This window comes from Erigeron canadensis, chromosome 4 (genome assembly GCF_010389155.1).
Source record: "Erigeron canadensis isolate Cc75 chromosome 4, C_canadensis_v1, whole genome shotgun sequence".
NCBI classification, from domain to species: Eukaryota; Viridiplantae; Streptophyta; class Magnoliopsida; order Asterales; family Asteraceae; genus Erigeron; species Erigeron canadensis.
Window position 1 is genome coordinate 25,929,458 of NC_057764.1, and position 15,868 is coordinate 25,945,325.

The window sequence follows — 15,868 nt, forward strand, 5'->3', positions numbered from 1 at the left end:
CGGTTCAAATTAGACCACTTTATTCAGATTCCTAACCCCGAGGATCCTATCAGGCGGGGGTTTAGGCTGTGTGTTGATAGGGACTGCTCCGATCAGTATCGGCTCCGAAAGAGCCAGTTCAAGAGAGCCCACTTTTCCAAAAAGGGGGGCCTGGATGCAGTTCCCCAGTTGGAACAGGCTGTTCCTCCAGAGGGTATGTCACAGGAGGACTGGAGAGCTTTGTTGGGATATTACCAGAGGGAGGACCGGGTGAAGCAGTCAGCGAGAAACAGCACGAACAGGGGCAAGCAAGTTCTTGCGGGGACCCATGGTCGTAAGTCTTACTCTCAGTACGTCCACCAGGAGAAGGTTAGTTATGAAATATATATGTATTAAATATATATAATTGTGTTTAAAAGTATAAATTAAAGAATGTATATGTCTTATGATAAATTGATGTGTTTACAGGTTGAAAAAAACAAGGACGTGGACTTGGTGGATTTGTTCGAGATTAAGCACAAGAAGAAGAAGGATAAACAATGGGAACACCCGATGGCTGAAGAAATACATGTATGTGTCTCTCTGTAGGATTTTATATTTTTTAGTATTAAATGTTAATTAATCAACCTTATGTATAATGTAATGTTTTTTACAGTCTCAGCTCAAGAAGAAGAAGGAGGAGGCTGAACAGGACCCCGTTCCAACACCAGATCCTGACATTGTCATGGATGTACGGGGACCCGGGCGGGGCATCAGGCAGATGGGTACCGAGGCATATGACTATACACATCTTACCCAGGGACAGCCACGTGCATCATTCGACTTGAACAATGACCCACCTCAGCCTAGCCAGACGTCCTCCTTATTTGAGGAATTATTTAACTATTCTAGTTATGCATAGGCTCCTTTTCCTCCTCAGCCGTCCCAGCAGTTGCCCACAGCCCCTCAATACTCAGGCGGATCGTATCATGTCAATTTAGATGATGATGATGATGATGATGATGATGAGAACGATGGTGCTCATGATTAGTATTTTTTGGTTATAAACAATATATTTTTTATTGTATCAATTATGTTTGTGGTGTATATGTGTTTATCTTTTCGGATGTGCTGGTGATGATGGTCATAACAAACGAAAAAAACGTAAAAAAAATATGCCTAATCTATATAAATAATTACGTCAACTATTATTAGTAATAGAATACGTCAACGATATCTAGTACTTATAAAAACAAAAACATCAAAGATAGCTATAGAATACGTCAACTATTATTAGTAATCATTATAACAAAATGTGTGAAAAAAATACATCAACGATATCTAGTACTTATAATAACTATTATTACATACGTTAAAGAGTTACAAACAAACAATTATACGATATAAATAAACTATTCAAGGATCTCATATCCCGTAGGTGCCTTATTAGCTTGAACGTGTCTGTGGTACTCAGCCAAACGGTCTCTGTACTTCGGATGTGTTGCCCAGGCCTGCGATGCAGGTTTATCATGTCCCCAAGCTGAGGTGTAAGGCATTGGGCAGTCCTTATCTAAAACAACTGTAACAAAATGTGTCGACCCGGATACCAGGGCAATGTATATCGGGTCATCTACGTATAGCTCGCCTGGCCCCTTCCAAAAAGGAAAACATGTGATGTTCTCCTCTAAACTTAAACAGATAATTATTACCCCCAATGCATTAGACAGAAGCATAGCGCAATATGGATTCATCATCCAGTAATCGTGTGGGCGACCATTCGGATAAGACATTGATAGCAAAGTGTGTATGTGTTTAGCGTCACCAGCGAATGCACCCTCATAGTATCCGCGCCTGGACTCATACTCCTCTAGTATTAGTTTGCGAATCCACTCGAATTTTTGCTCGTTTTCACCCAAAGCAACAGCCAGTGCCCGAAACCCACAGTTACCATCAGACTGTACATTTTTTATATTGACAACGTATCTTTGAAAGAACTTAGGGAGCTGGCCTAGGTAATGACTCATGTCAAACGATGTTGACTCACTCGGGAAAAAGTTGTGTGTAAACGGTTCAGGGTTGTTCTGGGGATTTTGTGTATTCTGTGTAATGGGTGTCGAGAATAATTGATCAACAAAGCTATATGTTTCTTCTTGTGTTTGGTTATTCTGGTCTCCGAAATAACTTTGTGTGTCTGCGAAACGTGAATCGCTACCCACATACGAACTATGTCTGCCACTTTGTCCCCAGTATAGTTTGTTATAAGGTTCGCCAAAGGAATCTGTATTTCCCGGGATGTTAAACTCATAACCCACATACCCACTTTGCCTACCACTTTGACCCCATAATACTTTGTTATATGGTTCGTCTACATTGTCTGGCACGTTCATTGATAGGCCCACATAATTACTTTGTCTCCCAATCTGACCTCATTCGGGCTGGCTTTCAATTTCATTGAAGAAACGTGATGGTGTTTCCGCGAAAACAGAACTGGTGCCCACATAATCACTCTGTCTCCGACTTTCAGGTGATTGTGCTTGGCTTTCATTTTCATTGAAGAAACGTGATGGTGTTTCCGCAAAAAATGAACCGGTGCCCACATAATCACTCTGTCTACGACTTTCAGGTGATTGTGGTTGACTTTCCCTTTCTTCAAAAAAACGTGATTGGCTGCTCACGTATTCACTGTGTCTCGCATATTGGCCTTCTCCAAATGCACATGACGACTGCGAAAATTGATCGGAGAATTGAACCGACCTGGATTTTTGAAGACCCGAGGGTGTTGTGTTTGTCGCTGGTCTGTTTTGTTCGGGCGCCTGCAAAAAAAAAAATTTTAATAACAGATTACACTTACAAGTATACTAACAAATAGGGGGCAATTACCAAAAAAAAAAATAAAAATTCAATTAAATGTAGTTCGAATTATAATCCGACATACTTGAGGTATATTTTTCTTTGACCCGATTGGTCTTCCACGTTTATTTTTAATAACAGACGGGTCCTTGATTTTCGTTCTCCCCGGATAGACGATGTCTTTTAATTTAGAAATCCAGTTTTTGCGATTTGACTTCGGTTGATCCTTAAACTGGACTTTAACATCCTCTACTAATTGGTCGATAGCTTCGTCATCGTCAGAGTCTTTTTGATGATCGTTGTCCGGAAGGCATGTCAACGGTGTCAGGTCTAGCTTTCTCCAAAAGTCATTTATGGTATGCACCTCAACACTTTTGTCTACATTTTAGACAAAAAATAATTACAATATTTGTGCATTTAGCAAATAAAAAAAAGCAATTGCCTATATTTCAATAAACTTACTGCAATGCATGTAAGCAGCTAGACGACAGACACATGGAAGGCCACAACTAGTCCACACCTTACACCCGCATTTTCTCAAGTCTTTTCCGATCTCATTTTTTAATCGTTTTATTTCATCGACCATTATATCAAGAGCTGTCACAGATACAACACAAAGCAGGTCTTTCAAACATGGGTAGTTATGTTTTCCAGCTCTATAAATCCCGCTTTCTTCCAGTTGGCCCTTGATTTCTGTATCTTGTCCGAGGAGGACATCATTAACACACTGAATTATTCGTTGAAATGTACATCTCCCCTGTAACTCGGACTTGAGGAGTGAATGCTCAGCCTCAACTCTGTTGGTAGTGTAATTACGGTAGTTGAGGTGCTGATCCACCCAAAAGGACACAAACTTTTCCTTGTACGGGGAAAGCCACTCCTTCTGCAGGTACTTGTAAACCTCTGTCAATTTAACATGTGATTAGCTTGTGTGGGTATATGTGATTTACCAAAAATTAGGAAAAAAAAACTTCAAAAGCACTTCACTTACTGTCTAAACGGGGACCCATCTTCTCTTTTAAATATGATAAATTGTTGGTGTACTCTTCTAGTGTGCGGGACTCGTAAAGTTTTTTCCACCATCCGTAAAAAGGCCCCCATTTCCCTTCCCCTTTTAACGATGGCATGCTAAATTTGTCTATGTTCCTCCATATGTGCACTCTACACAGTAAATGGTATGCTTCAGGCATAACGGTTTTGCATGCTTTCATTAGCGCTAGATCCCGGTCCGTGAGTACGACACGCACAGCAAAGCCTTCACCTAACGTCGACTTCAAACACTCCAACACCCATCTATAATTATGCTCTTGTTCGCTTATGATAAACGCATATGATATGCTAAAGGTCCTGTTTGTTGGAGTGACACCAACGATCTCGACCAATGGCATGTTGTACATATTCGTTTTGTACATGGCGTCTATTTGGATAACATAAGGAAATGCACGCCACAATTTAAATGCTGTCGGATGTATAAAAAACAGATTCTCCAACCGACCAGATACACTGTTTGTTGTATGATAATACAAGTAATTATGCTCCTTAAGCAAACTGAACATAACCTGTTTCGTTTGAACAATATGGCGTACATATGTCGTTTCAGATACGTTATCATAGTAAATAAATAAAAAGATATGTAAATTTGATATGATATACCTGCATTGGAGTGTTCCCATGTTTTTCGGCCGCCTTCTTCCGCATAGCTTTTTGGAAATTGTAAATGTCATCACTGCGGGTCAAGTTTCCTGGAAATTTTTCTTTCAACAGCTTTAACATCCTACGGGGCGTACTACCACGATGATATTCTTCTTCCAGAAATAATCTCTCCTCTTCAGTCAACCTTCTTGCGTACGCGTAACCCTCCAGATTCTCAGCTGGATAGTGATTATGTGTGTCGTCTACAACGGTTATCCTCCAACCATCATCAGTTAAACGACCGATTAATCTAAAGGGGCACTGACACTTAAGTGTCTTTTTAACGAGGCCGCTTATCCTATCATCCATTTTCCCAGAAAGATTACAGACTATCGTCACTTTATTTCTTACACCAGCTAAGTTGGAATTTGTTCGTCGTTTGATTAACACATAACCAAGCTGCAATCCTGTACTTTTGGCCCAGTTGAACAATTCTTCGTGTGAATCGAACACCTTAAGATGTATTATTAGTCCTTGAGCAATATATTTATACAAAATTGTGGTAAAAATTTACAAGTTATTTGGGGGTTTAGTAAAAATAAGATTAGGGGTATTAAAGTCATTTGATAATATTTTCCTTGTGCAGGGTAATTATTACCTTGAGCAAATCAGCTCCCATTTAATGATATTTGCCTAAATTAGATTTTTTTTAACAAATTATCATTAATTTGTATACATATGCAATATCTAACATTTTAAATATGCAATATCTAACATTTTAAAATATGCAATAAATATAACAACGAAACACAAATTAAATAGTACTAAAATATAAATATTTTAATGAAATTTGCCTAAATTAGTTTTTTTTAACAAATTATCATTAATTTATATACTAATAAATATCTAACATTTTAAATATGCAATATCTAACATTTTAAAATTGCAATAAATTTAACAACGAAACACAAATTAAATATTACTAAAATATAAATATTTTAATGATATTTGCCTAAATTAGTTTTTTTAACAAATTATCATTAATTTATATACTAATAATATCTAACATTTTAAATACGCAATATCTAACATTTTAAAATTGCAATAAATTTAACAACGAAACACAAATTAAATATTACTAAATATAAATATTTTAATGATATTTGCCTAAATTAGTTTTTTTAACAAATTATCATTATTTATATACTAATAAATATCTAACATTTTAAATACGCAATATCTAACATTTTAAATATACAATATCTAACATTTTAAAATTGCAATAAATTTAACAACGAAACACAAATTAAATAATACTAAAATATAAATATTTTAATGATATTTGCCTAAATTAGTTTTTTTTAACAAATTATCATTAATTAGTATACTAATAAATATCTAACATTTTAAATATGCAATAAATTTAACAAAAAACACAAATTAAATACTACTAAAATATAAACTAATAATGATATTTGCCTAAATTAGTTTTTTTTAAAGTTAACAAGGATACCTGATCGGTGTGGAAAACCCTAGCGTCGTAGTCAAAATGAGGGGCCGCCTCTGGTATGTCAAATTTTTCGTCAGGTTCTTCTAAGTGAAGCTCAAAACCTTCCACACCCATTTCGCCCCATATACTTTCAAAATCTATCTGAAATAATGATAAACTATAATAATAATATTAAAGATCTACAATTTATAGTATATTGAAAATCTAATGTATATCTATATATCTATATCTATATATATAAACGATTGTGAAAGAACAAATAGAACAAATAGAATATTATATAATATCTATATATCTATATTTATATATATAAACGATTGTGAAAGAACAAATAAAACAAACAGAATGTTATATGAAAACTTTATGAAAGAACAAGTAGAAAGAAAGAGTGAAAACGATGGTGAGAAAAGCGGAAGATACGAGTTTCCATATATAGAATCAATTAGTCGCTGCAAAAAGTGGATAAAAACAAACTCCACTGTGGACCATTAAGTCCACAGTGTACAATTTCGTACATTGACTTTTTACAGCGATTGCTGCAAAAAGTGTGGTCATTTTATTAAAAAACTGGTCGGGTCACTAGGCGCCTTTTAAAAACACAGGGGGTAAAATTTGACACACAAAAATGTCACCGCCAACCGCCGTCTCCCAATTCACAACTCAATTATTAAATAAAATTAAACCCATTTCATTTTCAAAACCCCATCAAAACCAAAAAAAATCCACAACAATGGCTGCTAAAATCTTAACAAAATTCACAAAATCAATCAATTTCAAACAAACCCATAACCCATATTATTATATATACACTCGTAACATGAGCAACATGCCTGAAAACACGGTCTACGGCGGCCCAAAACCTCAAAACCCAGACCAAAGAACAACATTAACTAGTTTACGTAGTAAGCATAAAAAAGGGGTGCCGATAACGATGGTGACAGCATATGATTACCCATCAGCTGTACATATAGATACAGCTGGGATTGATATAGCTTTGGTGGGTGATTCAGCTGCTATGGTTGTTCATGGACATGATACAACGTTGCCTATTACCTTGGATGAAATGTTGATTCATTGTCGGGCTGTCGCGAGAGGCGCCAAACGCCCTTTGCTTGTTGGTGATCTTGCTTTTGGTACTTATGAATCTAGTTCTCAACAGGTGGGGTCACATTTACATTTTCATTACATTCTTTTTTTTCGGTTACTACTTTTTAGCGGCGATGTTAGTTGTTAGTAGTTAGTTTTCCCTAGTTAATTAGTAATTTAACGCTAATGCCTGGATTTGAACCCGAGACCTCCAGAAAGCCTTCCACCTCTCCATTGGACTACTAGACCAAGAGCTCTTTGACTTTTTAAGTTACTTTTTTACTTAGTTATTGCTGTAGTTGAACACACTAGTGTTTTTTTAAGTGTCCCAATTCATGAAATTTACAAAATTTTGGGCTGGGGCTATTAGAAGTTGAATTCAATTACCTTTTTTGTGCATATGTTAAGGCATTTTTTATCTAAGGGTTTAGTATCTGTGAATGTAACTAGTTAACTATGGGACGAATGTCTATAGTGTGAAAAAACTAAAGTTGTGTTTATTGTATGTAATAAATTTTCGAATCATGTGCATTGTATGTATTCGGGTATATGTGTCAACCATATAGGTTGCCACATGTAAGTTTTTGATTGGTTGAATACATAGTTACATACAATGCACAGGATTTGAAAGTTTGTTACATACAATGAACACAACTTTAGTTTTTTCACACTATAGACATTCTTATATAGTTAATTACATTCATAGATACTAAACCCTTATCTAACTAGGTGACTGTATTGAAGTTAATGAGTGTCTGGGTAGTTATGTAGTTGTATTTTGTTCATTATGGCTTACTTTTGAGTGTTTCGATATCTGGTGAATTATACGTGTAACATTAAGGGGAAGTCCGGGTTCAAATCCCGGCTTCCGGCTGGGAGCCTGGGAATAGCCGTTTGTATTGCTATTGTTATATTTTGAAGATAGTATGCATTATGCAACAACTGCATATTGACTTTTGAGGTCAAAGTGTTAATTATAACATGGTAAATTTGATTCAAAGATTTGGTTGTTTAAGAGGAAAAAAATGGGTTACTGATAGAAACAGACAAATGGTAATGAGTTGATATTAAAGCTTTAATTTTTTTGCAATCATGTGTGGGGAGGTTGGGTTTAAAGAATCCAATCCAACTTGTTCTTGTATTTTGTGAGAGGTGGTTAGTTTGCAATGTATTTCAACTGCCAGATTTCTGAAGTTCTTATAGTTTAATAACATACTAATGAGTCAATAGCGCTTCTTTAGAATTATGTTCCTATGTCACTAGTTTATTTTATGCAGTGGCTATTGATCATCTGATATTGCTGTAAATAATGTTTGCAGTTTTGCTTATGGGCAGGCTGTTGATACAGCAGTCAGGATATTGAAAGAAGGGGGAATGGATGCAATCAAGTTGGAAGGCGGTGCACCATCACGGATATCAGCTGCTAAACACATTGTTGAAGCCGGGATTGCAGTTATGGGCCATGTAGGGCTGACCCCTCAGGCCATCAGTGTTCTTGGTGGATTTAGACCTCAAGGGAGGAATGTTCTGAGCGCCGTCAAGGTACCATTTGGCTTTTGAGCTTCAGATATCTAACCAAACTTATTAAGTATCTGTTGTGCCGTTGCGCAGTTTAGCGTACTTGTCATTTTTTTCCATTAATAGGTTAAACAAAGTACTATCAGTTTCTACAACACATGAACCATGTTTGACCTCAAAACTGAAACTCTACTAGCTCTTGCGACCTTTAAAAACACTTAGTTAAGTGATTGAATAGATCTTTATCTGCTTTGCTGGCTACAATTTGATATCAGAGGTGTTCTCATTAAGTCAAACATTTAGTTTTTCAGTTTCTAATGTTTAAATGTGTGTTTTAGATATTGCAACTAATATCGTTCCACTTTTACAATCCCTAAAATAGTTTAGCTATGTTTGCAAAGATAAAAAAATCCTTGTCCAATTTGAAGCCAGAAAGTTATGTGTGATTTCAATAGCCAAACTGTGCCTCTATATGATCCTTATCTGCTATATAATAACATCGTTATATGTTCTGTAGGTTGTGGAGACGGCACTAGCACTACAGGAAGCTGGGTGTTTCTCTGTTGTTCTTGAATGTGTGCCAGCACCAGTGGCTGCAGCCGCCACTTCTGTGCTTCAAATACCCACCATTGGTATTGGGGCTGGCCCGTTTTGCAGTGGGCAGGTCTCAATCTTATAGCCTTTCTTGATAATAGATTAATTTGCTCATAAAACCCTGACCATGTTGCTAACGGCCATATGTGGAGCCTAAACTGTAGGAAAACAGATACCCACAATATAATGTTGACACACACACACACACACACACACACACACACACACATATATATATCAATAGCCATGGATGTTCCTCATTGTTATCTTTCAATTGATGCAGGTCCTTGTTTACCATGATCTGTTAGGGATGATGCAACATCCACATCATGCAAAGGTTCTTAATTTCTCATACACCATATTAACCAAATTTTGATTAGTTTTACTCTGTGTGGTTAATGAAATTTGCGACAAGTTATTAAGATAAATTGTGTGCTTTGCCTGTTGTATTAATACTATAAATTTGAGACTACAAGTTTTTCTAATCTGTGATTTCTGAAACTCCGAATGGTATATTACATTCAACATCTCATCAAGTACCGAACATTTTTAATAACTATCTATTGTGTCAAACATCATGTATTTGGTTTAGGAAGTTATATATATAGTCAATTTATTTTCTAAAATTACTGGTCTACTCAAACATATTAAACTTTGTACTGTTTTGGAGGTTCTTAATGTAGGTATTTGTCTGTCACTACTTCATCTAGGCGCACAAGGTTTCCTAATTTTGTCTTTAGGAATGGGTTTTCCAATTAAGACATTGACCATTAGCAACGATTATCTGTAAACAATTCTCAAGTAACCATAAAAATCATCATTTTCCTTATTTTCGAAACTTCTCAAGTTATAGTTCTCTATCTATCCATTTTTTTATTCCAAATCTATGGAATTAATATTGTTCTGCAAAAGTTCCTCATTTTGCCAGTAACAAATAGTATCTTAGGTGTCTCGTATCTTAATCATTTCCCAAGCATATGTGTCTAGTAGAACATTGCAAAAGTTCTTATATTATTAGTTCTCGAATTATGCAACATTACTGCACCGTTTCTACAGGTTACTCCAAAGTTCTGTAAGCAGTTTGCCCAAGTAGGAGAAGTGATTAACAAAGCTTTATCAGAGTATAAGCTAGAAGTTGAAAACGGTTCATTTCCAGGGACGGTACACAGCCCTTACAAAATCAATACGGCGGAGGTCGATGGATTTTTGAAGGAATTGCAGAAGATGGGGTTGGATAAGGCTGCAGAGGCCGCAGCCGAGGCAGCTGAGAACTTTAAGGCAGGTAACCCGACTCAAACTGCAGAATCTGAAAATTGATGAATGAATGACTAGGCTTGTATCGAGTTAGAAATTAGAATGCCAATTTTGTTGAGCTGTAGTCTGATCCAAAAAATAATGAAACCAGGATGCCCACTGTATTTGCATTTTCAATAATAAATCTACATATAGGGCACTATTCGGATTTTATGAGTATGAACTATGAAGGAGTGAGCATCTTAACTCATCAATTGATGTTAAGATCAGCGGGTATGATCAATGTGGGTAACTTTCTATAAGTGTCAAAACAGATCGGGACATTGGGTCGAGCTGAACACCAACACTTTTGCTCTGTTTTTTTCTCATTTTCAAATTAGATATGTTTTAACCTCGATAATGAAAACCATATTAATATATTATTACAATAATATTGCATGCATTTTAACAATTCACTGCTTACCCAGTTACCCGTATGCTGTATCAACTAATTTTGTACTTCACTTATTTGATCCACTGGACTTAAAGCATAATAGCTCATACCAAGCTGTTCGAAAAGATCTGCCTTAGTCCTACATATCAAACAGCCTCATGAATTTATTGGCTTTTTGTTTTGTTTTGTATTCTTGGTGTCTGGCGTCACACAAGCTCAAACCAGGTAAACCTCCCTCAAAGGGAAACATGTGTGACCACTGACCAGTGTCAAGATTTGAACCCCAGAACTCTAATTTCTGATCTCCAGTTCTCCAATCATTTTTTACTCATCATGGTGATAACTTCGCTGGTTTACCTTTTGATTCCATTCCAACAGGTTTCAAACATGTTCTTTGATAACTATACAATTACAATTTATTATATTTGCATTTTCCCGAAGAATAACACCTAAACATGGTAATCTCAGAGAGTGGGTTCAATTCTTATTACATTTATGGTACATAAATGGAGTCAGGAGACAATGAGATCATTTGCAGTAAACTTGAATTAGAGAAAGTTTCTTCAAGTCCAGCAGGTCCCCGTCTACTGCCAACATGATCAATACTTTCTTTGGTCACATGAACCAACTCTCTAGCAACATCATTCATCCCCAACCGCCCATCACCTCCACCAAACAACAAGCACCTAGTGGCGACATCGGCCACTATCCCCATCTGCTCTTTTCTGTATGCCGGTTGTTCATGGTAGTACAACATCGGATCGACCACCTCTTCTAGCTTCCCATTTCTAATCTTCCGTAAAGCAACTGTTGCCAGTTCTGACGACTTCCCACCAGCTAAAATCTCCAGAAGCACCACACCAAGACCATAAACATCATTTTTGTTTGAAAATGGAGTAATGGAACCATACCCATCTGAACCATGGTCCAATAGCTCAAGCCCAACTAGTTTTACCGAAAGGTCTTGGTCTAGAAAAATGCATCCTGTCTGGAGACCATGGTGGAACACAGGAGGGAAGATTTCGGTTTGGAGATATGCGAGTACACTTGATAACTGAGCTGTGATTGTCAATCTGTTATACCAATCGAGACCGTTTTTGCCATCGATTCCAGCTAGACATAAATGTTGTTCAAGTGTACCATTTCCTGGATTTTCATAAACCACCAATGGAGTATAACCCGAGTCGATTGAGCAGCCCAGGATCCGGGCCATGTTTGCATGGGACACTTCTGATAGAGTCTTGACACGTGAGAGAACTTGAATGAGGTCTGTTTCGGTTGTGCAATGTACTTTGTGGATGCCTACCTTGAGTCCATCTGTGAGGATACCGGCATAGATGGTACCTCCACCCCCCATGTTGACAAGTTTTTGATCGTCTGAGAATCCGTTGGTGGCTTGTTCTAGTTCGGCATGAGTAAATAAACGAGTTCTTCGTCCTTTATGAAATGAAACGCTGCCTTGGCTACGTGTTTGATCAAGATCAGCAGTTCCTAGCTTGGTTTGTCGTTTTAACATAAAAAAGAGCGCTATCAATGTGGCTATCGAGAGGGCTAATGCGAGAATTCCTGTATGTTAAGCGACGCCAATCTCAGCTGATTAGTAATCAAACAATAGGGAATTCTTTATAGTCTATGGGTACTTGCCCAGTTACCGCTACAATGGTTTAAAGAGTTGCTTGACAAGTTCCAATATTAAATGATGAAACAAAGAACTTCTGTATGCAAAATAAAAATTTTAACCAATTTATAAACCTCCCTCCTTGTTCTATATATTTTGGGCTATGCTAGTTTTTGTAGGTGTGATCGTGGTTAGATCGATCAGTTTCATGTAGTGTAGATATGCAATGTTTCTACTTGTTTTTGGCGTGCTTTGAGTTTTCAATGAACTAATGTCTAAATCATGATTACCAACACAATACTTTGAGAAGAGTAGTCTATTATGTATAAAATAGAAAAGATTTGGATAAATTTCATACTCTGACCTGTCCCTCTGGCAAATCTTTTTAGACAGTATTTGTTAACCATAAAACTACCGAAAATGACATATTCACAAGTTAATACATTTGAAAATGCCATCTCTAGCTTGATCTTTATTTATTAGTGAACGAGAATATAGATTTTGACAGTGGGTAGACGACCTACGTACCAGCAACAAGCATGAGTTTTCCCCGGCCATGTCTATTAGCGTAACAGGCCTTGCCATACACTTCTGCTCCATTTTTGAGGCAGTCTGCATACGTAAGAGGGAAACATCAGAACAATCTGCAAGTAAAGGTTTTACAAATAATAATAGATTGAACGTTAAAAGAAACTCACATTTCAAGCAACCTTTTCCCTTTGCAAACCCATCACCAATAAATCCATCAATGCACTTGCACCTCATACCAAAGATCACTGAACTTGCATTCACACTTCGACCGTTCAAATCACACGCTTCTTTAATTAAATCACCCGGGATAGCCCATTCTAACTTAACACCGCGCTTTATCTCACCATTATTGGAACCTGTACTCGAACCTACCCAAGAAGAAAACCCCTTGCATCCAGACTCCTCAAACACATTAAAACCATCACCCACTTTCCATACACCGCCACGATCTTCAGATAACGAGTAACAACAACCACTACTTGTGAAGGTCGTGGTGGTGTTAGCATCACGACAACCACCACAGTCACTCCTACATAACGAAGAATCCCCACACCCATACAAACCAACCAAGTTATCCTTTGATATACCAAAATAATCATTCGCTTGAAACTTAAACGACTTTAGATCATAGTAGCTTCGACATGATGAAGAATAATGAACAGTATCATTTGGAAAATCCACTAACACACCACCACTATCAGGAAAGAAATGAAGAACTTGATATTTATATGATCCAATATTGATGAACAATATTGTCTCATTGAAACAAGAAAGATGAAAAGCATCTGAAATTAACTCTCCACACTCGGACCCATTATTAAGGCGAAATGGGTAAGGTATGGTGTCAAAACTCCCACATTTTTCCGGTGGGCAGCCATGGCCGACGACAACTGGTGGAACCACCAGCAGTAACAGGACGACAATTATGATCATATTGCTCGACGACAATATATGCATCATTATCATCTGATTAATAGATATAGATATGTATATATAGGTTGTTTGAGATTACTCATACAACTACTTATATGGTAACTACGTTTTAACACAATGACACATAAAAGTAGTCTTGAGAGTGATTGAGATTTGCTTATATGATATGTTGAAGTTCAAATAAGCACTTTTTTAGTAAGCAGGTTAGACATTGTTTTTATTTAGCTATTTTAAAGAGTGCATGAATAATACTTTTAATAAGCTCCGAAATGCACACCATCTATATGACTATATCTATATGTATGTATGTATATACATTGTAGCAAGTGTTTATTGGGAGGGGAGATCGAGGGGTCTTGGGAGGAAGGGAAATGGAGAAAGATGGTCTATAGAATAGGGTACCATTTTACATTGGTGATGGGATTACATCGCCATTTGAGCTTAAGGGCACATTTACTCATAAACCAACAAATCTATATATATATATATTTATCGAATTTGAGGCTTTAAGTTTCGAGATTCGGTTTTCTTTCGGAATTTCGGAATGTTATCACTTCTTTAACTTATTATTATTATCATTATCATTATTATTATTATTATTATTATTATTATTATTCACTTTGCAGCGAGTCTATATTCTCTACTACCAAAATTGGGATATGGTATCTATCTATATGCGAAACAATGTTCTAAAACAATAATTGAAATAGCCACCAAAAATTTGTTTATGTATATGTGATAGTACATTGATCATGATTTTTGATCACGTGACATGGAGAGTGACGGGAGAGGGTTTAGTACCAAGAGATTTCATGTTCAAACTTTGATTCCGATGACAGCGGGGGTGTGCTAGCTCAAGTAGTTGATCCTCTTCCTCAATGAGTATTTCATTGGAGGGTAACAATGTTTTGTTTAAAGACCGAAGGAACTAAAACAGTAGATCTCTTACTCAAAGTAGTAGCCGCAACTCAATTGTTTATTTTGTTATGCAGTCTTACAATCTGAAAAAGAAGGATGTGACCTTGTCTTCCCCCTTGCTGCCGTCGTTGAGACTTAATGTTCAAACTTTAGGTTGATGGGTTTCATTCGAAAATGGTGGCATCAAGGTGGTGTATGGGGGTTCTCCTATCCTAATTGGATTTAGTAATTTTATCAAAAAAAATTTAAGAGAGTGAGTTTTTTTATATGAAACATATAATATTTTGCATCATAGAAATAGTTCAAAGCTTATAGGTAATAACAAAATTTAAGTTAAAAATTATGGCTAGTAAACGGTAAATAGCCCTGAAGCCGTTAATAAAACATAAAGTCTCAAAATATAATATTCGGTAAAATTAAAGATAAAACACCGCTCCATATAAGTAGAAAATAATACAAGTAACAAAATTGCGGATTCATTTTACAAGCAAAACCATTATGAATCCTGGATGAAGACTCGCATGGTGTTGGCTGAAGCAAACAAGTTTGATGTTGCAGAGATAGACCCAGAGATTCTAAAAGGGACAAAAGATATTCATAATCATCCGCAAGTGGTGAATGGGATCAGGCTTATATAGATTATCTCAATAAGCTTCCAATATTCAGCAAAGTCCATCATTTCACAGTCTTAGCCACAACCAGTGATGCAAATTAATGATCAACGATGGTGAATGGTCGTCAAAGTCGCTTAATCTCCAGAAAGAAGTTTAGTATTGTGTGTCATTTATTTAATATTGTCTAAATAATGTGTTAAGTATGTCTTAAGTGTTAAGTGTGTCTTAAGTATGTTTAAAAATTAAATAAGGTCTTAATCACTCTTAAAGTGGTTAAAGCATATCATAGGAATATTCCATCTAGATAAGTATATCTAGATTCATAAATTATTATCTTAGTTTGTCATGGAGTCCATTCTTTTGCCTATAAAAGGAAGCCTCCTCCATCATTTGTAAATCATCCAAGAAAAGAAATAAAA

At 36.4% G+C, this 15,868-nt stretch overlaps 2 protein-coding genes across 2 annotated transcripts; one reads left to right on the top strand and one right to left on the bottom strand.

The window, feature by feature from the left end:
• The first annotated feature begins 6,644 nt into the window (after positions 1 to 6,644).
• Positions 6,645 to 10,615, top strand: LOC122596349 (3-methyl-2-oxobutanoate hydroxymethyltransferase 1, mitochondrial-like). The gene is made up of 5 exons (XM_043768912.1): positions 6,645 to 7,109; positions 8,372 to 8,578; positions 9,072 to 9,218; positions 9,432 to 9,485; positions 10,205 to 10,615. Exons 1-5 carry the CDS (start codon positions 6,681 to 6,683, stop codon positions 10,463 to 10,465), a joined length of 1,098 nt encoding a protein of 365 aa, XP_043624847.1. The 5' UTR covers positions 6,645 to 6,680; the 3' UTR covers positions 10,466 to 10,615.
• A 424-nt stretch (positions 10,616 to 11,039) lies between these two features.
• Positions 11,040 to 13,917, bottom strand: LOC122598297 (probably inactive receptor-like protein kinase At2g46850). The gene is made up of 3 exons (XM_043770890.1): positions 13,152 to 13,917; positions 12,982 to 13,065; positions 11,040 to 12,401 (listed from the first exon to the last, which is right to left on the bottom strand). Exons 1-3 carry the CDS (start codon positions 13,915 to 13,917, stop codon positions 11,329 to 11,331), a joined length of 1,923 nt encoding a protein of 640 aa, XP_043626825.1. The 3' UTR covers positions 11,040 to 11,328.
• Between the last annotated feature and the right edge of the window lie 1,951 nt (positions 13,918 to 15,868).

What these genes read in the sequence shown, in the direction of transcription:
- LOC122598297 (XM_043770890.1), bottom strand. Translation starts at nt 13,917, where the DNA reads ATGATCATAATTGTCGTCCTGTTACTGCTGGTGGTTCCACCAGTTGTC. An exon ending in GGGAAAAGGTTGCTTGAAAT is followed by an intron (nt 13,066 to 13,151) that starts GTGAGTTTCTTT and finishes TTACGTATGCAG; the next exon opens with ACTGCCTCAAAAATGGAGCA. An exon ending in AAAACTCATGCTTGTTGCTG is followed by an intron (nt 12,402 to 12,981) that starts GTACGTAGGTCG and finishes CTTAACATACAG; the next exon opens with GAATTCTCGCATTAGCCCTC.
- LOC122596349 (XM_043768912.1), top strand. Translation starts at nt 6,681, where the DNA reads ATGGCTGCTAAAATCTTAACAAAATTCACAAAATCAATCAATTTCAAA. An exon ending in GCCCGTTTTGCAGTGGGCAG is followed by an intron (nt 9,219 to 9,431) that starts GTCTCAATCTTA and finishes CAATTGATGCAG; the next exon opens with GTCCTTGTTTACCATGATCT. An exon ending in AACATCCACATCATGCAAAG is followed by an intron (nt 9,486 to 10,204) that starts GTTCTTAATTTC and finishes CCGTTTCTACAG; the next exon opens with GTTACTCCAAAGTTCTGTAA.